At 38.9% G+C, this 21,521-nt stretch overlaps 1 protein-coding gene across 1 annotated transcript in view; it reads left to right on the top strand.

Annotated features, from left to right (window-relative positions):
• The window catches only part of CDK14 (cyclin dependent kinase 14), an 835,387-nt gene extending 814,283 nt beyond the window's left edge, over nucleotides 1–21,104 (top strand). The window contains exons 13-14 of the mRNA XM_007939825.1: nucleotides 15,367–15,506; nucleotides 20,989–21,104. Coding sequence (XP_007938016.1) covers nucleotides 15,367–15,506; nucleotides 20,989–21,104 — 256 coding nt within the window. The remainder of the gene's footprint in view (nucleotides 1–15,366; nucleotides 15,507–20,988) is intronic.
• The last annotated feature ends 417 nt before the right edge of the window (nucleotides 21,105–21,521 follow it).

Raw genomic sequence — 21,521 nt, 5'->3', positions numbered from 1 at the left:
GAACCAGAGACATCAATTGGCAAGTGAGGATAACTACAGACAAAAAGAGGGAAAAGACTGTGTAGTCACAGTTTCTAAATGGTGAGGAAGTTAAGAAAGTTGCAAGATAGAATGGACTGTTATGCTGAGTGAAATAAGTCAATCACAAAAGGACAAATATTGTATTAGTCGGTTATTGTAAAAGTTAAGGAAAGGTTTAAAAAAAAAGATTTACCTCCTCAGAAACCCAGTGGTGGTCGCTATGAGTCAGAATCGACTCAATGGTAGTAGGTTTTATCTGAAAATAAGTCAGTTTTTGAAAAATCAAAACTTTTTACAAAGAAGTCAAAAAGCTTTGATAAGAAGTTGATTAAATGAGCATTTTGCTTTTGATGTGTAGACAAGGAAAGTGCTCCATCTGAAGGTTTTGTTTAACATGGTTGAGGAGACAGACTTGTCTGCATTGGAAGGTGGGCATCTGCACAAATCATCCAAATAGTTTTTTAACAAATCACTTGTATAATCCAGTGGCCAGCTGCCAACATCTTTGCAACAGTGACAACATGTGCACTGTCAAATGAATAGATGCTGGCCTTCCTGCCTCATGGCTTTGCTCTATGAAGAGTGTGATATGGTCTGTGAAACGTGAGAATAGAGACTCTCCACATTCAAGCCAGGTTGCTGTATTTCCAATATCTGTGAGACAAAGCACACCGTTATGCTTCAGGTAGTAGTACCCCACAGTGTATGTAATTTCATCTCATCACCATATGGAATGCAAGTGAGGAATGTTCTAGAACTTTTTTGTCCTTTCATCTGCTTTTAAGCTTTTATGTATACTTTTTGTGTCTTCACTGAATACTCTAATGAGTACATTGAATCCACTACACCTCTATTCTTTCTGTCAAAATTTTATGAGATAAAACATTAATAAATTCTGGGGAAGATTTTTACAGAGATATTTAGAAGTGAATTATTGGGATCAAAATGTAACTTGCCTAGTTTTTGTACAAACAGTTGTATGGTTAGTTTTAGGGAAACCAGTTTGGAACATTGTTTAACAATGTGATAAAAAGCAAATAAACCACTTTACAAAAGGCAGGGACCAATTCCATTCCTATTTCAAAAAACAAATAGGAAAGAAAGAGAAGAAAATTACATCCTCCAGAGGTTATAAATTTTGAAGATGTTCCTTAAGGATCAGGATTTGAACTTAAAATATTTTTGCTCAAAAGTGATTTTTTTTTTTTTTTAAATTCATGTTTCTCAGGTAAGAAAGAAATTTTGAAGGTACTTATTCCTCAAGCAAACACCAAGTCATTCAACAAATATTGTATTCTTCCTCTTATTTCTCCAACCTCTTATTTGGCCCCAAAAGAAAAAACCCTCTGAGTTGGTTTTGCTTTTTGTTTTTCTATTTTCAGGTAGGTTTAGAAATTTAGGTGAGCCTCTGAAGCAGAGTTAGTTGAAAGGGTGAGTAGAGAGAAATTAGAGCCACTGTTTGATCATTTCTTTGGTGGCAGGAAAAAGGAAAAAAAAGTACTAAAAGGTCATCCCTGAGGGACTAGTAAGTCCAGCTGTGCTCACCCTCCCTGCAGCTAGTTCATAGTCAGGTTCTCCGTAGATCAGAGAACCTTCCATGTTAGAGCTAGAACAACACTTAACAACTGACCTGCCCAAGGAATGAAGAGACTCTCTTGCTCTATATTCATGTTCTAAAGGTGCTTTGCACTATGTCTTGTTATCTTTCAAATTTTTTTTAACTGCAGGTGAAGCCTGTGTATGCATGTGCATGTATATGCCTGCTGCATAAGGACTAAGAAAATTGCAGAAAATCATAAGTATGATTAGAATAACCACATACCATTATTTTCAACTTTATTAAGGCATTTGCTTAAAAGTTGCTTATGATATAAAATTCCCTGTGCACACATAGCTGAATTCTTTTGGCATTTTTTATTTCTTCCTTCTCATCCAGATTTCTTTTTTTTAAAAAAAGCTCCTGAGGCTTTTCCCAGAGTTTATATCAACATCTTTTACTTTACCAAAAATGAATTCAGAGTGGTAGTGATGGTATCCTGTCCCACATACCCTACCACATTTATGTGGCCCTTCATGACTGTAGAGGCTCACTGAGTACAACTTCACCAAGCCGATGAGCACCGTGACCCTGAGGTCAGCTGTTGAAGTTGATGGGAGGGGACTTACAATTGGCAGCAGCATCTCATCCTTTGCTGGAACATCCCTTGATATTTGTTGAAGGGAGGGAGGGTGCAGGAATCACCTCAAGGCATCAAGGCCAGGAATCTCCTTCCCTGACACAGAGAAGTCCAATTTCCACTACTCAGTGGCCAACTCTTCATTCCTAAGTTCTGAATGTTCATTTTGAAATACCTGCAACATTCCACCTCTCTAAACTGTTTTACCTTATGAATGTCCTTGATGGTTCCCTCGACCCTGCCCTCTCGCATGTCTATACGGCTTGATGTCCATCTTTCTTAATCAGGATCTAGAACCAGTGCATCATTTGAAAAAATTCTCCTGTGCCCCTTTGTCAACCTCTCCCACTATTCTCAGCTTCTGGCAATCATTGATCAATTTTCTGCTTCTTTAACTTTGCCTTTTCCAGGATGTCATATAAATAGAATCATGTAATATGTAGCCTTGGGAATATGGCTTCTCCTTTGACTTAGCATAATGTGTTTGCAACTCATCTATAAAGTTGTGATATGAAAGAACATTAGTTTGAAGCAACTCTAGTTAGTTACATTTTGAGGCCTAATAGAGATGACTTGATAGAATTAGTAGAAAGGCAGAGAGGAGGGAAAAGAAAGGAAGGAAGGGAGAGAGGGAGGAAGTAAGGAAAGAAGAAACTGAGGAAGACAAAGAAACACCACCAATTTTTACTGATTTACTGATTCTTTATGAAAGAAAAGACCAAAAAAATTAAAAGTATAGATGATTTTATAGTAATGGTGTAGTGCCTAAGGCATTTGACTGCTAACCAGAAGGTTGGTGGTTCAAACACAACAGCCACTCCGTGGAAGGAAGACTGGGCAATCTACTTCTGTAAAGATTTACTGCCTTGGAATCCCACCAGGGATCACTGTGAGTCAGAATCAACTCAATGGCAGTGTTCTGTTTTTTTTTTTTTTTTTTTTCCCATTGCATTGTAGAGATTATAATATGTACCGATAAGGGAAAAAGTCTCTTTCCCTACCAGTAAAACTGACCAAAATGCTGGATAAAACGCAAGCACATTCTTTTAAATGTGTAGCTGAACCAAGAAGAAAATAAGTTAATCACCAAGGGCTAAGGGCTACAATGAAGAAAGAGAGGAAACTGAAGTGCTAATGCTAAAGTTGGAGCTGCCTTAGAAATGTTGTCTGAAAAAGGAATGAGGAGTAACTTGGAGGTCAGGAAACAAGGCTTTGGATGTGGGAAAGGTAGGACATAGAAATGGAGATTCCCCATATAAATAAATTCAGGCCCTTCAAAGCACTGCAGCCCCAGTAGTGGTTCAAAAACATAATCTGCTTCTAGAAAAGAGAGGCCTCAAGGATGATTGTTTATCTCAATCTTGGCTTTGAGTGGGCATGAAAAGATTTCTTCTGAGAATTTCTACATATTTAAATTTACATAAGTTGCATGATTTGGAAAGCCAAGGCAAGATTTTGGAGTGCCCACATGTTGAGAGTGTCTCAGGGACCTGGCAGAAGCATAGAAAACCCCTATGGTACAGATGCTCAACCCAAGCCCCTCAGGAATCCCACAGATTAGCAGTAGCAAAGCATAAATTCTCAATATAAAATTAGAAAACGCATGAGCAAAGGTCATCACAAGTGAGAGTCTATAGCAAAGGGAAAAGAATAGACCCTCTCCCCACCCTGCAGAACTTAAATATTGAGAAATAATCAGGTATAGAAGATAACTATTTTTAAATGTAAAGAAATAAAAGATAAAATGAAAAACTCAAATAAGAGATCATCAAAATTGAATAGGCAGATTTGTCAAAGAATTAAAAAGCATTTATAAAAGAATAATCATTGAAGTAAAAATTCAGAGAACAGGGAAAATAACATTAGGTGTCAATTAGAGAATTGGTCGAAGTGGAAAATGGAAAATTATCCAGAATCCAAAACAGAGGGACTAGTAAATGGAAAACTGAAAGAACAAAGACGTAGGAGAATTTAATAAGATGATATTACATTAGAATTACAAAATGAGAGCAGATAGAGCATTAGGAAAAGGCAATATTCAAAGACTAATGGCTGAGATTTTTCCAAAATTGATGAAGGACGTGAGCCTCAAATTCAGGAACATAGTGAATACCAAGCAGATTAAATAAAAAGAATACCTTGCACTGCAATTGCAGAACTCTGTAGAGGAAAAGAACTAAAAGACAGCAACAAAAGAAGCCTGGAGAATAATATTTTCAATGGGCTAAGGGATAATATGTTCAACCTAGACTTACATACTCAACCAAACTATTGAGAGCATTTTATATGAGCTCTGTCTGACCTACATTAGGTAAACTTCAGAATATTTCCTTTCTGTTGCCATTTTCAGACAACGGAGAGTTTGCCACTAAGTAATCTTCATGGAGACAACCTCTTAAGGTTGTGTTTCGGTAACAAGAAAAATAATCCAAAAAGTAATACCTAAAACATGAGAGGGAGATCTGGTGGCATAGTGTCTAAGGCATTTGACTGCTAACCAGAAGGCTGGTGGTTCAAACCCACCAGCCACTCCTTGGAAGGAAGATTGGGTAGTCTGCTTCCATACATAAACATGAGAAGTAAAGTGATTAAATAATTTGGTTGTTGTTGTTTTGCCGTCGAGTCGGCCCCGACTCATAGCGACCCCTCCTTGGGTTTCCGAGGCAGTATCGCTACGGAAGTAGGATTGCCCAACCTTCCCAATGTAAATCTAAATAGTAACAACAACAGTGTCTGATGTATGTCCTTAAAATGCATACAAAATAGAAAAAATTAAACAATATAGTATAAGAGATGGGGCTACCATAGTATCATCAGAATTAAAGTGTTCTAAGGAGCTCTGGTAGCATAGTGCCTAAGGCATCTGACTGCCAACCAGAAGTCTGGCAGTTCAAACTCTACTTCCGTAGAGATACCACCTCAAAAACCCAAGGAAGGGTCACTATGAGTCAGATGTTCATGCTATGTGTTCTAATGTCCAGGCAGACGATGTATTGCACTGGGCATATCTACTGCAAAAGACTTCTTTAACGTACTGCAGAGCAAAGATACTTCTTTGAAAACTAAGGTGTGCCTAATCCAAGCCATGGTATTTTTAATAGCTTCACATGCATGTGAAAGTTGGACAATGAATAAGGAAGACCAAAGAAGAGCTGATGCTTTTGAGTTGTAGTTTTGGCGAAGAATACTGAAACTATCATGGACTGCCAGAACTAATAAATCTGTTATGGAAGAAGTACAGCTGGAATGCTCCTTGGAAGCAAGAATGGCCAGACTTGGTCTCACTTTGGTCATGTTGTCAGAAGGGACCATTCCCTGAAGAAAGGTATCATGCTTGGTAAAGTAGAGGGTCAACAAAAGAGGAGAAGGCCTTCAACAAGATAGATCGACACAATGGCTGCAACGATGGACTTGAGTACAGCAAGGATTGTGAGGCTGGCATAGCACCAGGCAGTGTTTCATTCTACTGTATATAGGATCGCTGTGAGTCGGAGCCGACTGGCTGGCACCTAACAGCAACAACAATGTTCATACATTATTCAGCAGATGGTAAAGATAAACTTTAAACTTTAAGTTAAATATATATATTTAAAAGTTAAGGAGCCAGAACTGAGGGTGAAGGATAAAGTATGATGTTCTTCCAATATCCTTGATGGAACAAAACACCAAACCAACTTTCCTCAAGGGGGAATGCTTGCTGGCTTCAGTGTCCTGGGCAGATAAATGGACAGGTCTCTGGTGTTCTTGATCACACTCTAAAGGGTAGTGGAGATCATTTTCAGGCCCAGTGCACTCTCTGTTCAGACAAGTGAATGTTAGAAATCCATTACAACTCAACCAAGAAGTACCCATAAGAGCAATTAACCTGGACATATTGTTGTTATGTGCTGTCGAGTTGGATCCGACTCATAGTAACCCCTCCTTGGGTTTCCGAGGCAGTATCACTATGGAAGTAGATTGTCTAACCTTACTTCCGAGGAGTAGCTGGAGGGTTTGAACTGTCAGCCTTCTGGTTATTCTAGTTAGCAGTAAGTGCCTTAGGCACTACGCTACCAGAGGTCCTAAACTGGACATGGTGTTATTGTTATGTGCCGTCGAGTCAGGCCCACCTCATAGCAACCATTCCTTGGGTTTCCGAGGCGGTATCACTACAGAAGTAGGATTGCCCAACCTTATTTCTGAGGAGTAGCTGGAGGGTTTGAACTGCCAGCCTTCTGGTTAGCAGTCAAGTGCCTTAGGCACTATGCTACCAGAGCTCCTAACCTGGACATAGGGGTGTTGAATTAAAATCAAGAGAACATTTTATATGAGCTCTGTCTGACCTGCATTAGGTAAACTTCAGGATATTTCCTTTCTGTTGCCTCAGTGTTGGTCAGTGCATTGCTGTTTGTGTTAAGAGATTCATTTTATTCTCCATTACTCAGCATTCCGTATTCAAAGCACTGAGAATTTCAACTGGAATATGTTGAAATAGAAGTGACTTTCTGTATTCAAATCAGGACTTCCACCATTTCATTCTATTTCAATCCCCTGCCGAGCATTTGCACCCCAGATATATGGAATCAGAATCTACATTTTAACAAATCCCCAGGTGATTCTAAGGTGCTCTAGTGGCACTGTGGTTAAAGCATTGGGCTGCTAAGCAAAGGCTCAGCAGTTCAAACCCACCAGCTGCTCCGTGGGAGAAAGATGAGGCAATCTGCTTCCACAAAGATTTACAGCCTTGGAAACCCTATAAGGCAGTTCTGTTCTGGACTCTTGGGTCGCTACCAGTTGGGATCAACTCCACAGCAATGTGGGTTTTTTGTTTTGTTTTGTTTTGTTTTTTAGTGGCCACAGAAACAACGGCTGCAGTAGATAAAACTGATCTGCCTGATGCTGTTAACTGGATGTGGAACATGAGTCAGGATCTAATTTATCATGTGTATTTGCTAATATGTAGGCTTGGTGAATGAGAAGTCTAATGAAGCTTCATAGGAGTATTGATAAGCAGTTTCACAGGCCACAAGCTTGAAAGAATTGCAATCTTTGTGTTTGGATTATGATCAGCCTGTTTGGACACTTAACAAAAGATTCTTGCTATTCAGCATTTTTTTCAACCGCCTTTTCCTGAGTTCATGCGGTATTGAGTTATAAGCCTTCTCCAAATCTGTTTCAATGCCAGAATGTTATCAGTGTATAAGAAATTTAGAGAAATTAGGTGTCAGTATACCCAACATATTTGTTTGTTTTTAGTATCATGCAGAATTAATGTCTGAAGAAGTAAACAGCACTCTAGATCCTATGTGTCTTATCCCTTCAGTTATTTCAAACTTTGAAAATAGGGCCTAGATGGTTTTATGCTTGTGACATTATGGTTACATCTTCCACATTCATACCAGTGTACTTCAGTTATGCAGCCATTGATTTTCTTGGATTTTTACCAAATCTTATGATGATTATTTAATGTTTTTCTATAAATCTCATTTCATGGTGTTATGAAAACCTCCATGTTGAAAATCACAAACCTATGGTTGAAAAGTTCATGTAAAATCTACATTGTACAGAAGCATATGTCTTTAATGTCTCTAGACACACACACACACATACAGCCCTAAAATTAATTTACTGTTTGCACTTTGGGTTGTAACTTGAAAGAGAGGGCCTAAAATAAGAATGGGGAGAGCTGTTAAATACTTTTAATAAAATATCGTTTATGTCTTGCACAGGATGTATAGAATATTTTTTTAAAGGAAGAGATGATAACATAATTCTTAATCACAAAATTTCTGCAAGTCTTATAATTTTTCCCTGTATCTAGTGGAAGTTGTTTAACAACTATTTTTGTTTACAGTGTAATTTACTTTTCTTCTCAACCTCTCTTGTTCTTTAAAAAAAAAAAAAAAAACAAGAAGAAGTTGGTTCCTGGTAATTAACTGAGAAAATACTTTTCTTTAAAATGTCTTTGAGTTGTGTAACAATATTTGGATATTTGGTCATTTCTTTTATTATGTAATTTATTATGTAATTTATAAAATGAAGATGTGTACCAGTGTTAGTTCAACCATACATTTTGTTGTCTGGAATGTGTGAATATGCTTTTGTAGGAGTATATTCACATTAATCAGTTTGTCCTTGTTAACCAGCTTGAAAAATTTTTTATTTAGGTAAAGTCTTAAATATATAAGGGAATAATGAAATGCATAAATAAATAAATCACCAAATACATGAAAATAGAATATATAACTTCCAAGGTAGATGGAAAATGGTGAATTTTAAAAATCATCCAGTGAACTTGGAGGACATTATGCTGAGTGAAATAAGTCAATCACAGATGGACAAATATTGTATTAGTCTGTTATTGTAAAGGTCAAGTAAAGGTTTATATATGGAAGGAAATTTTCTTTGTTGGTTACTGGGAGTGGGAGGGTAGGGTAGGGAACACTGTTAGATAGGTAGAGATAAGTATTGATTTGCGTGAAGAGAAGTGCAATGTACCAAATGTGAGTAATCAGTATGGTGGCATTGAGGAAGAAGACATACAGAGGTATATGGGAGGTCCAGACAACAAAGATGAACCCTTTTGCACATACAGTACTACGTTGTCAGTAAAGGCAAACACGGGTATATGGGTGGATAGGTGGATAGATGGGTGGACAGGCTGAACTATTAGATATGTCTATGCAGCAGAGAGTGTACCTAAGACCACGTATAGGGTTGGCAGACAATGGTTCTACAAGTGTATTGATATGTTCTGTAAGAATTCCCTGGTGTATAGTAGAGCTGACAAGGGACAAGGTTGTAGTCACTTCTTGGTCACAGCCAGCTACCAGAGGGAGCAAGTAGTTGAACCTGTGGGCTCGGGACCATAGTCACAGGGGACATCAAGCTCAATTGCCATAACATATTACACAAAACGTTGTTCCACCTCCTACTTTGGCAAGTAGTGACTGAGATCCTAAAAGCTTGCAAGCAGCTATCTGGATACAATGATGGGTCTCTCCTCGTCCAGAGCAAAGAAGAATGAAGAAAACCAAAGATTCATGGAAAAAATTAGTCGTAGCAACTGGTACACCATGCGATCCTCAGCCTATACGACTATGAGACCAGGAGACCTAGATGGTGCCCAGCCACCACTGTCAACCACTCGGAGGGGGATCTATGTAGGAGATCCTGGATAGAGAGGGAGAACAATGTGGAACAAAACTCAAAAGCATTTGGAGGGAAAAAAAGGGGGGAGACTAGGTTTGTTGGTCTGATAGAGCCGGGTGGAACCACTGAGACTATGGCTCCTAGCTGCCCTTCAGGTCTGGAATTGAACCCACACCTGTGGCTTCCAGCCAAACAAAAGACAAGCAGATGAGGTGAACATTTACCTGAGGTAGATACACTCCTTGGAGAAAACAATCATGGGAGAAAAAAAGGGCTGTTTATGCACAGGGAGACTGCTCAAGGGGCAGGAGTGCATGGAAGGATGGACACAAGGAAGAGGTAACTATTGGGAAGAAGCAGAAAGGTAGCTGTTACATTGGGTAAATTGTAGTCAATGTCATAAGACAAAGTGTGTGTGAACTGTTGTATGGAAAGTGAATTTGCTCTGTAAACTTTCACCCAAATCACAATTTAAAAAAAAAAAAAAAAATCAATCCAAAAGAATATAGGAAAAGAGTGAAAAAATTAAGAAAGCAGCACTGATTCCAAAAATATTCCAAAAAATCCAAACTTACTGCCATTGAGTCAATTGGACTCATAGCGACCCCTCCTTGGGTTTCCGAGGCAGTATCTCTATGGAAGTAGATTGCCCAATCTTCCTTCCAAGGAGTGGCTGGTGAGTTTGAACAGCTAGCTTTCTGATTAGCAGTCAGATGCCTTAGGCACTACGCGAGCAGAGCTCCCAACAAATATATTAGTAATCATAAAATCTTAATGGAGTAAACTTTCCCTTTAGAAGACAGGGATTGTTTAATTGGATAAAAATTAAAATAAAGCCCAGCTATACTGGTGGCATAGTGCCTAAGGCATTTGACTGCTAACCAGAAGGCTGGCAGTTCAAACCCAAAAGCCGCTCCTCAGCAGGAAGACTGGGCAATCTACTTCTGTGGAGATACCACCTTAGAAACACTAGGGGTTGCTTTAAGTAGAGTGGACTCCACAGCAGTGAGTGTTTTGTTTTTTTTTGTTTTTTTTTAATAATGATTGAAGAGGCCTAGTGGCACAGTAGTTAAAGCAGTAGGCTGCTAACCAAAAGATCAGGTGTTTGAACTCACTAGCCACTCTGCAGGACAAAGAGGTAGTAATCTGTTTCCGGAAAGATTTACAGCTTTGGAAACCCTATGGGACAATTCTGCTCTGTCCTATAGGGTTGTAATGAATTGAACTTGCCTCAATGGCAGTAGGTTAGTTTTAGTTTTCATATAATGATTAAGGACCCATGGTAGCATAGTGATTAAGCACTTGGCTGCTAAACGAAAGTTTGGCAGTTCAGATACACCCAGCCACTCCCCAAGAGAAAAGACCTGGCATGTGTTCTTGTAAAAATTAGACTAGAAATTAAACTACCCTGTGGGGCAGTTTTACTCTGTCATATTGGGTCACTATGAGTCAGAATCAACTTGACGACCCATAACAGCAACATAAATATAATGCATAAGGAGCCCTGGTGGCACAACAGTTAAGCAGTCGGCTTCTAACTGATCGATTTGCAATTACGACCACCCAGCCACTGCACTGGAGAGAGACCTGGCAATCTGCTGCCATAAAGATTGGTTGATTCTAACTCATGGTGACCCTGTAGGACAGAGTAGAACTTGCCTATATGGTTTCCAAGGCTGTAATCTTTATTGAAGCAGACTGCCATGTGTTTTTCCTCATGGAGTAACTGGTGAATTCAAACCTTCAATCTTTTAGTTAGGTGAGGGCTTAATCACTATGCAACCAGGGCTCCTTTTATAAAGATTATAGCCTAGAAAATCCTCTGAGGCAGTTCTGCGCTGTCACCTGGGGTCACTATGAGTCAAAATCGACTGGATGGCTGGCACTAAACAACATAGAATGATTATGGCAGAGACACCTAAACTTCACACATGCAGAGCATTAAAAGTAAGACAGCAAAAGATATGCCAGAAAAATACTGAACAGCTGGTTACTTCTGGGATCACTGCACATCTTGCACCCTATTATAGAAACGCAGGGAATCAGTGGGTGAGAACTTTTAGAGAAGAGTTGTTACAGAGAGAGAATAACCTATGAAAGCTCCTTTGGAGGATGTAGTTCTGGATGGGTTTAAATGTCCACTCAAGCTGCTGAGAAGTCACTGTCTTCTGTGGCTCATTCCTTGGCTTCCGCTGCTATTATATGGAAACAGAGAAAGACGACTTGTCAGATTCCAATAAACAGAGAGTATGTAAAGTGCGTAGGAAAGTGCCTGACACATATTCAACTTTCCATAAATGGTAGACACTATTAGGAATACTTTCATTATCATTATTATGTTCTTGATCCAGATTTACTAGATCTGAGCAGTGAAATACTCCATGAAAAGCAAGGCTTCTTGTGTGGTGCTGCTACTCACTTGAAAGCTTATACCACATGGAAGATTTGACTTCTCTGCTCTTTTTGGTAATATCGAGACATATTTTCTATGTACTGTTGTATTAAAGGTCATCTTGAACTGATTCAGCCCATATGGTTTAAGCATATTGCCTTTGTTAACCTCTATGTTAATAGTATGATTGTTTACATTTGACAGGATACTTATTCCAATAATTTTATAGTCAGTGCAAGAAGATTCACATTCTTAGAGTATAACTTCAGTAACTAGAGAATTTAATAGCAGTTTGATTTTAATTCTCCTAGTTATTTTCTATTAATCTTCCTGTAAGTATATCCAGATGTATATGCAGTACATCGATTCTATGAACAAGTTCTTTTTTTAAAAAAATGCATTTCATTGAAATAAATTTATGTACAGTGAAATACACAACACTGAAGTGATATGGGTCGATGTGTTTTATTTGTTTGTTTGTTTTGCAGTGTTCCCTCCCCTTCCCTCCTACCCCTGGCAACCAACAAAGAAACTTTCTCTCTCTCTATAAACCTTTCTTGACCTTCCACAACAATGAACCAATACCATATTTGTCCTTCTGTGATTGACTTATGTCACTCAGCATAATTTCCTCCAAGTTCATCCATATTATGTGGTGTTTTGCAGACTCTACATTGTTCTTTAATGCTGCATAACATTCCATTATGTGTATGTACCATAGTTTGGCCATCCACTCTTCCACTATAAATCTTAGAGATAAGTCCCTTGCCAGATATGTAGTTATCGGCAAATATGAATTTGTTGCTGTCATTTTTGTTACGTGCTTTTTCATGGTGTTGATTTCTTTGTCCCAAATAATTTTCTATGCTGAGCTCATTTTGTTTATGACTCATGTTATCACTTCCTTCATTGCTATTGTTTCAGTATCTACTAAATACTTGTGCTGGTCCTCTTTTTTCTTTTGATTGAAAGGTTATCATTTTTCTGTGAGGTTACCCTGTGAATTATACTTTTCTTCCCCAGTTTAGAGCAGTTTGTTCTTCTTGTAGTTATCTTGACTTCCCTACCAATTAGAAGTTCTGTAATGACACAGTTTTTTCCCTCTTTTTGGTTTGTAGTTATCCTCATTTGTCAATTGATGTCTCTGGTTTCCTGTTTACAATCTTGTAGGCTTATTTACTTTGGATACTTCCATAGCCGGGTTGGTTTCTGGGTTATATCATCATGTGTGTTAATAGTCAGTTGTTGTTGGCTGTTGTTGCTTCTCTGTCCAAAGGGCTCCCTTTAGCATCTCTTGTAAGATTGGTCTGGTTTTAACAAATTCCCTTAATTTCTGCTTATCTGGAAATATCCTAATTTCACCATCATATTTGAGGGACAATTTTGCTGGGTACATAATTCTTGGTTGGAAATTTTTCTCTTTAAGTGTTTTATATATACCATCCCATTGTCTTTTCATCTGCATGGTTTCTGTGGAGAAATCCAAGCTTAGTCTTATTGGTTGCCCCTTGCAGGTAAGGGCATTTCATTTTTCCTATGCTGCTCTCATGATTCTTTCTTTGTCTTTGGTTTTGGTAAGTTTGATGATGATATGTCTGGGTGGTTTTCTTTTGGGGTCTATCCTATTTGGGGTTCATTGGACTTGCTGAATGGATATATTCTCATCTTTTATCATACCAGGAAAATTCTTTTCCAACAAATCCTCAATAGTTTTCTCTGTGGTTTTATTTTTCTCTTCCTGTTCTGGAATTCCAATTACATGTAGGTTACTCCTTTTGATGGTGTCCCACATGAATCTTAGGCTTTCTTCATTTTGTTTTGATCTTTTTTTCTGATTTATCCCTTTCTAAAGAAGTGTTGAGGTATTTGCCTTCGATCTCACCAATTCTGTCTCCCATTGATTCAATTCTGCTCCTTTGCCCATTCAATGTCTTACGTATTTCTGAAAAGTTACTATTAATCTTCTGGATTTCTTTGTGTAGATTTTGTATCATTTCTAATTTTTCATTTGTTTTGTCATTTTGTTCTTGTGTTGTTTATTGAAATTGTTCTAGGGTTTTCTCTGTGTTTTCCTTGATCTGCCTCTCAATTCGTTGAAGATACCTAAATATAACTCTTTTGAATTCCTTATCAGGGAGTTCCAATGCTGCATCTTCCTCAGGGATATATTTTAGGTCTATATCCTGGGAGCTCTGGTAGCATAGTGGCTAAGACACTTGCCTGCTAACCAGACGGCTGGTGGTTCAAACCCACCAGCCACTCCTCGGAAGGAAGGTTGGGCAATCCTACTTCCATAGTGATACTGCCTCGGAAACCCAAGGAGGGGTCGCTATGAGTCGGGGCCGACTCGACGGCACATAACAACAACAACAACAACATCCTGGTCCTTTGTTTCTCCTGCTTTATGTTGCTTCTTTGTGTGGACTGTGATATTCTGTTGTCTCCAAGGCATTGTGACATTTTTGTGTTTGTATTTAATTGGTGATTGTATGTAGGAGTGACTTGCCCACAATTTTGTTTTCTTTGTTTTGTTTGTATGTTATCTACACAAACAGGGTACTGTGGTGTGCTCCTCTATTCACTAGTTGACAGCACTTATACACTCACTACCTGTCTCCTTTCTTGTTGTCAGCCTCGTGTATGTCCCTTGGCAACCTTGGCAAACAGAGCCTATTCTTAAGTCCCTGGAATCCATATGAGAACACTGTAACTTTAAAATCCAAAATGGTTGCCATTTGTAAAGATTCAAAATGGCTGCACTTTCAGTCACTTTAAGTATCCAAAATGGCTACCACTTGTAAACATTCAAAATGACTGCATCCTCAGTCACTTTAAATATCCAAAATGGCCACCGCTTGTAAACATTCCAAATGGCTGCGCCTTTGGTCACTTTAAATATCCAAAATGGCTGCCATGTGTAAACAATGAAAATGGCTGCGCCCTCCGGACATTGAAAAGTCAGCAGCTCAGGTTGTCTCCCTGCTTGCTGTTTGCCTTCCTAGTCATAGGCCACCAGTGCAATTGTCCCTGCAGCCCTTGGTGACCAGGGCTGATCTTTAGGTTAATTCTCAGGTCCCAACACCACTTGTCAGAGTAGCTGACAGTCTGCAGCTCCGACCATCTCTCTGTACTCACTGTTTTCATTCAGGTTTTTCCACTAGTTGGTGCCTAATCTACTTCTGCCTAGTTCTTTTCAAAGCTCAGGGCTCCAGGATTATCTTCTGTATCTCTGTCAGTTGGTTTTTCTTTTCTTTGTTGGAGAGGGTCTGTGTCGCATGTATGCCTCTGCCTCCATCTTACCAGAAGTCCTCTATGAACAAATGAACAGATTCTTGCAACTACTTGATAAATTGCCTTCTGAAAAATTCTGCCTCTGGACCTACTTCTGCCTATTCTGCAAATATCAACCTTTAACTTTTAGTGGAAATGTTTTTAATCAATGATACTAGGGTAGCAAAAGTACAAGCCATTTTGGAGTAACCGATACCCTAAGCAGAACCAGCATGGATTCTGCTTCAGAATTTAATTTATTTTCTTGGATAGGACTAAAAATTAGGAAGTCCAAAAAAAGTAGGGACTCCTTAGTTTTATTTAATGAATTTTCTTGTTTAGTCTGATTTCTCTCTTTTTTGCTTATGTTTTCAGGCTCAGTTATGTGAACCATGCAGAGGACCTGGCTTCCAAGCTCCTACAGTGTTCCCCAAAGAACAGACTATCAGCACAGGCAGCCTTGAGCCATGAGTATTTTAGTGACCTGCCCCCACGGCTATGGGAACTGACTGATAGTGAGTATAGCAAATCTGCTACACTCGATCAATGCAGGGACCTCACTCTGTATAACATACATCTAGAGAGATTCACATATTTATATGTGTACATATAAGAATATATGTTTGTGTATACATTATCCGTGTGTGTGTGTGTGTGTGTGTGTGTGTGTGTGTAAAGAGAGCGGGAGAATGAGGGTGGGAAGATGTATATATTTAGTGGAATGCTGCCATTCAATTGCTAGCTTACTCGACACAGGAAGAAAATGGAGACCTTTTTTTTTTTTTTTTTTTATTGCTATCTCTGCTCTGCAGTCTGCAGCTGTGAATCTTTGTATTTGATTATGTGTGTGTCCAAAAAAAAAGATCTGAGCAGTCATAAAGGAAAAGAAAAATACGATTTACATATTTAGTGCTTTTGCATACAGTACTGTTTAACTGGCTGCAGTACACACAGGAGAAATGATTCATTTCTGTTTGATTCTCAGAGACCATCTTGGTTGTAACAATAACCTTAAAAAGTGCTGCTATGCAGTGAGCTGAGGAACAGAGTTGGCAATTGGCTAATGCACTGAATTGACATGTAAGAACTGAAGGCATGTAACTCATTTTAACTACGAATCTCTTGGCATTCATACAGACAGCTCGTCTCTGAATCTTTTTAAAACAAAACACATTCCAGGGTGGGTTTTGTTTTCTTTTTACAAAAGTGTTCATATTTACACAGTCTTTTTCAATTACATTTTAAATATTTGGTCAAGAATTTATGACTTGGAGAATCTCATCTTTCTTCCAAAGTGTGAAATAGAATTTTTGCGTAATTGTGCAAACAATAACAGTAAGAAAATTGTTACTCAGTGGTGATACATTCTTTCCAAATGCTAATTAGAGATACTTCCTTTTGGACTCTTTTCTGACTACATTAAAAATTAACATACTGCAGATAAGCACAAATATTTATATGATGTTTGTTAATGCTTGGATATATGTCACTTACAGTATATATCCATAAAGTTATTTCTTTAGTCTCTTGGATTTGAGGCCTTTTTCCCCCATTGTAGTGTTGAATTTTCTGTGACATTACCCTTTATTTTGGAACTAAATACAAAGCAGCAACTTTTCTTGCCTATTCCTACCCTAAATCTTTTTGATATCCTAAATTCAATTCTAATTACTACAGATGTATTAATTTAGTCCTCCTGTGCTCATTAGCAAATCTTTTATTACCATTTTATATATTCTCAGCCAATGACCTACTCAGTATTCAGCTCTCCTTCCTTTCTAAAAGTTTATCTGCTGACCATTACAATTACCCCCAATTAAAAAGGAAAAATTAAAGTTAAAATCCCTATGTGAAAGAAAAGTAAGGAATTAGACGTCTTTGTGTACTGAAAAAAAAAATGATGCGAAAAGATTCATTGGTTTATGGCTCATCAAACTTTAACATATGGTTTGTTTTCCTTTTACTTAACTTGTAACTTAATATTACTCTTCCTTGGTGACATCTCAATCCCATCTGACTCAATGACTGAGTTTAAGCCAGGATTTTGATGGTCTATGAATTCTGAATTCTGTAGTTGTACTTTTCTGCTAATATGGACTTATTACCCACTTGCCACTTAGTTTATCAGCCAGTGGTTAAATCCAGTTTCTATCAGTGAGTAAATGCCTACACATTATCACTCGGCAGCAGGCTGCCAACGGAGACAGCCTTGTCCCCGTCATTATTAGGCACAATGTATGCAGAACACCAGAGGGGAATTAAAACCACAAAAAATACCTCAGGGTGGTATTTTTAATATGAGAATTTAATTTGTAATTTCACAGATTAAGAATTTTGGCTGCATTAATCCCTTTATCAGCTCACAGCAGGCTATTTGCAGAAGCATAGCCATAAGGCGATATTCATTGGCAGAAACACGTCTTTGCATAACGTTAAACATCAGGAGCAGTGAAACCTTTTGAAGGGGGGAGAATAAAGATGAAAAATCATTTTATTTTTAAAGCAAGATTCTGCTAAATGCCTCTGGTAACAATTTTGAGTTACAGAAATGCTTTTCCTGTGTCTAGGAGATAATCATTATGAAGCACAAATCCAGTCACGAGAAAGGACAATCCCAGTATTAAGCACTACAGTCATTTCCATTTGGAACAATGTGACTGTACTTGTAAACATGTTTACAAAACAAAGAATTCCCAGAGTTTGGAGACTTAGAGACAGTGCCTCTGTTTTCTAGGTTAATGTTCTGCAGATCATATTTAGAAACTCTTAAAACTAACTTTATGTTAGTGTGGAATCTTGTAAAAGCCCACCATTTGGCAAATGCCAGCAGCAGCACCCCCATGTGCCTCCCTTTCAAAGAGAGTTGGAAGGAGGCCCATCTGGGAATAAGTATTAAAGAAGCAATGGATGGATTATTTTAGCATACTCATCGTGGTTTGAATTAATCAATTCCAGTGGTCTTGTGTTTTTAAAGAATGTCCCCAAAGGAGACTTATGCAAGCAGGAAGCAAAACCAGGTTAAAAGGAGAAGACTGGGAGCTAAAATAAGTTAAAAATGGGCTCAAGTCTTCTTGGCCTACTTTAATATATCAGATCCTAAGAGAAGAACATCAGGTTTCGTTATAGCATTGATACCACAGAGTACCCCAGTCATTCCATGGATGTGTATAAAAATGAAGTTGTATGCTATACCAGACTCTTACTTGCTTTGGAGGAACACATAACAATTTAACATCTTACTCTTACTGTTCCTTAAAGTTTCATCAATTTACAAAGGGAAAAAAAAAAAAAAAACACTGCTGTCGAGTGGATTCCAATTCACAGCGACCCTATAGGATAGAGTAGAACTACCCCATAGGGTTTCCAAGGCTGTAAATCTTTGTGGAAGCAGACTGCTTCATCTTTCTCCTGCAGAGGAACTGGTGGGTTCAAACCATCAACCCTTTGGTTAGCAGCCAAGCACTTTAACCACTGTGCAACCAGGGCTCCTCAATATTAGCACATGAGGTGCATCGCAGTGGTTAAGTGCTCAGGTGCTCACCAAGAGTTTCTAAGTATGGACTTCAGAATAATTTAGAAGTAATGCATTCACGTGCCATGGAAGCAGGGATTATAAATGGATCAAGCAAGAGCAGTGATGCAGTTACCTGGGGATCTGGCAGTTAAAGTTAATTCTGGTGGCACCCTGTCATCATCCTCCCTCTGTCCTGAAACCCCAGCAGCCTTGCCCCACTTCTTCACAAAGATTTAATTGCAGGGAAGTAAGTTAAGGGCTGATTTAGAAGAAATTCATTACTTTTCCCAAATACACCACAGAACATTCTCCTGTGTATACTATCAAGTTACATAAATAATTGAAGCTGAGCTATCCTTGTCAAAGTAAATGAACAAAATACACTTCATAGCACAGAGTCCTTGATTTTATTACATTCATTTGCTAATTCACAAAACTCAAATCTGCAGTGAAAGGAGGCCAACAAATTGATGCAGCGTAAAGAGCACTGAGCAGGGAACCAGACCACCTGGACGCTAGCCTCTGCTAGCAGCTGGGCAACCTGGGACAAGCCCCTTTGTCTCTCTGGGCTTCAGATTTCTCATTAAGAAAATGAGAGGTGGGCTCAGTAATCATCTCTAAGGACCTTTCCAACACTTAATGGGTTTTTTTTTTTTTTTTAATATATTCTATATATTTCCTTTATATTTTAATATATTTTTCTAAAACAGCAATATGCCATTTATTTAGGTCAACGAATGGCATTGTTGCTGTTGTTGTTGTTGTGTGCCCTCAAGTCAGACCCGACTCATAGCAACCCCTCCTAGGGTTTCCGAGGCAGTATCACTACGGAAGTAGATTGCCCCATCTTCCTTCCAAGGAGTGGCTGGTGGGTTTGAACCGCCAGCCTTTTGGTTAGCACTCAAGTGCTTTAGGCACTACGCTACCAGAGCTCCTATGAATGGCATGGCATTTTTTAAAAAATAAACAAAGCACACCCATTTCAGATGTATTTCCTGCCTCCAATTCCTAACCTTCCTTTCTCTCATGGATCCTTTCCAACCAGGCTTCTGTCCCCACCCTCTGGAACTGCACTTGTCAAAAGTTTCCAGTGACCTCTATGGTGATCTATCCATCAGTCTTTTCCAAACCCTCATTTGATCCATCAGCAGAATACAACTCAAATGACCATTACCTCCCCCCTTGTAACACTTCTTTCACTGGGTTTCCAGGACACAGTTCTCTCATGGTTTTTCTTTTGCCTCCCTAGACTCTCCTTTCCTGTCTCCTTTGCTCATTTCTCCTCAGCTGCCATAGTCTCACTGTCAGAGTGCCCTGGGGCTTAATCCTCACATCTTTCTATCTGCATACATTCCCTGGAGCCTAAGCAATCTCATTCAATCTCATGATTTAAATATCACCTATACCCTGGTGACAGCCTCCAAATATATATGTCCAGCCCTATCTTCCCTGACTCCAGACTTGCATCTCCAACTGACTCCTCAACATCTCCATTTGGCAATCTAGTAGGCATCTGAGTATTACTGAAACTGAACTCTCATCCTTTTCCCCAGAGTGGCTCCTTCTTGTAGTCTTTCCCTTGTCAGTAAAGTGCTATTCTTCCAGTTGATGAAGTAGAATCTTGGGAGTTATCCTTGACTGCTCCTGTTCACTCCATGTCCAGTTCTTCCACAGACCTAATTGGTGCTACCTTCAAACTATACCCAGAATCACATCGCTTCTCACTACCTTCACTGCTGTCACCCTGCCCCAAGTCCTTGCCATCTTCTTCTACCTGTGTTTTCCATTAGCTTCCTAGCTGGCTTCCTGCTTCTGTTCCTGCCTCCTTTGAGTCAACTCTTTCTCCTTGTTCTTTCTCCATTTTGTTTTTGCTCTTCCTCCAGATATACACATGAGTTGCCTCCCTCACCTCCTTTGACACTCTGTTAAGATGTATCTTAACAGGAAAGCCTTCACTGACCTGTTCCACGTCAGTACATCCAGTTTCTCTTCTCTGCTTTATTTTGCATTATAACACTCATCACTGTTTGATATGTTATATCGTATATTTGCTTGTTTATTTATTGTCCGTCTCTTCAGCTGGAGTCCATGAGAACAGGATTTTCTTTTCATTCTGGTTTATTGACTACAGGATTCTGCAATAGCTGGAATAGTGTGGGGCTCAATAACTATTTCTTCAGTGCATAGATGAATGCCTGAAGAAAGGACAAAGTATGTTGTTTGCAAATCCAAGTTAATTGTTCTAAATCAGAAAAAAGTGAAAGTTAACTGAGATGTGGTTCTGAGGGGAAAGCATGCTATTCTGTCATATGTGTGTATATATGCATGTAAAATGTATAGGTGGCTATGACCATTTGACATTTCCAAGGCTGATATATACCATAGTGTTTGATGTGTTGGACATCTAGAATCCCATGTCAGTTTCTATTTTTAACAGAAAAGCCTATGAATATATAAATGAAAACTTTTTGTTCTGTTTACAGTGTCTTCTATTTTTACCATCCCAAATGTAAGACTGCAACCAGAAACTGGAGACAGCATGCGGGCTTTTGGGAAAAACAATAGTTATGGGAAAAGTCTATCAAATAGCAAGCACTGACAAGCACAAAGTTCTCAAGAGAGTGCTGCAGGTAAGATGACTATTTTACATGGAAAGTAATATCAGCTAAATCTAGAAAAAGCAGGAACTCTGGCAATACTGCACTCAAAGACTTACAGAAGTGAAGTCTTAGCATGTGACTGAATCATGGCTGCCTCCTTTGGAGAGTACTTATGCTCCAAAGTTTAGCTGAGCTGCCACTTGGGCCACTTCACCCATTTCTGATTCCTATCTGGCCCCTGGTAGAGACCCTGTCATGATAAATGAGGTTTTTCTTGTTTGCTATCCTACTTTTTGACATCTACCATTCTACAGATAGGAAGCATAATCTAAACATGGCAACCTGTGGGCACGTCAGCCTGTCCCTGGCATCTCACATGCTTCATGGTAATGAGCGTCAGACGGCAGCGTCTGAGA

The sequence above is a fragment of the Orycteropus afer genome, unplaced genomic scaffold (assembly GCF_000298275.1).
Source record: "Orycteropus afer afer isolate SDZICR_OR568_19922 unplaced genomic scaffold, OryAfe1.0 scaffold00063, whole genome shotgun sequence".
NCBI lineage: Eukaryota > Metazoa > Chordata > Mammalia > Tubulidentata > Orycteropodidae > Orycteropus > Orycteropus afer.
Note: the sequence above shows the minus strand (reverse complement) of the source record. Positions and strands in the feature narration are given on the sequence as shown.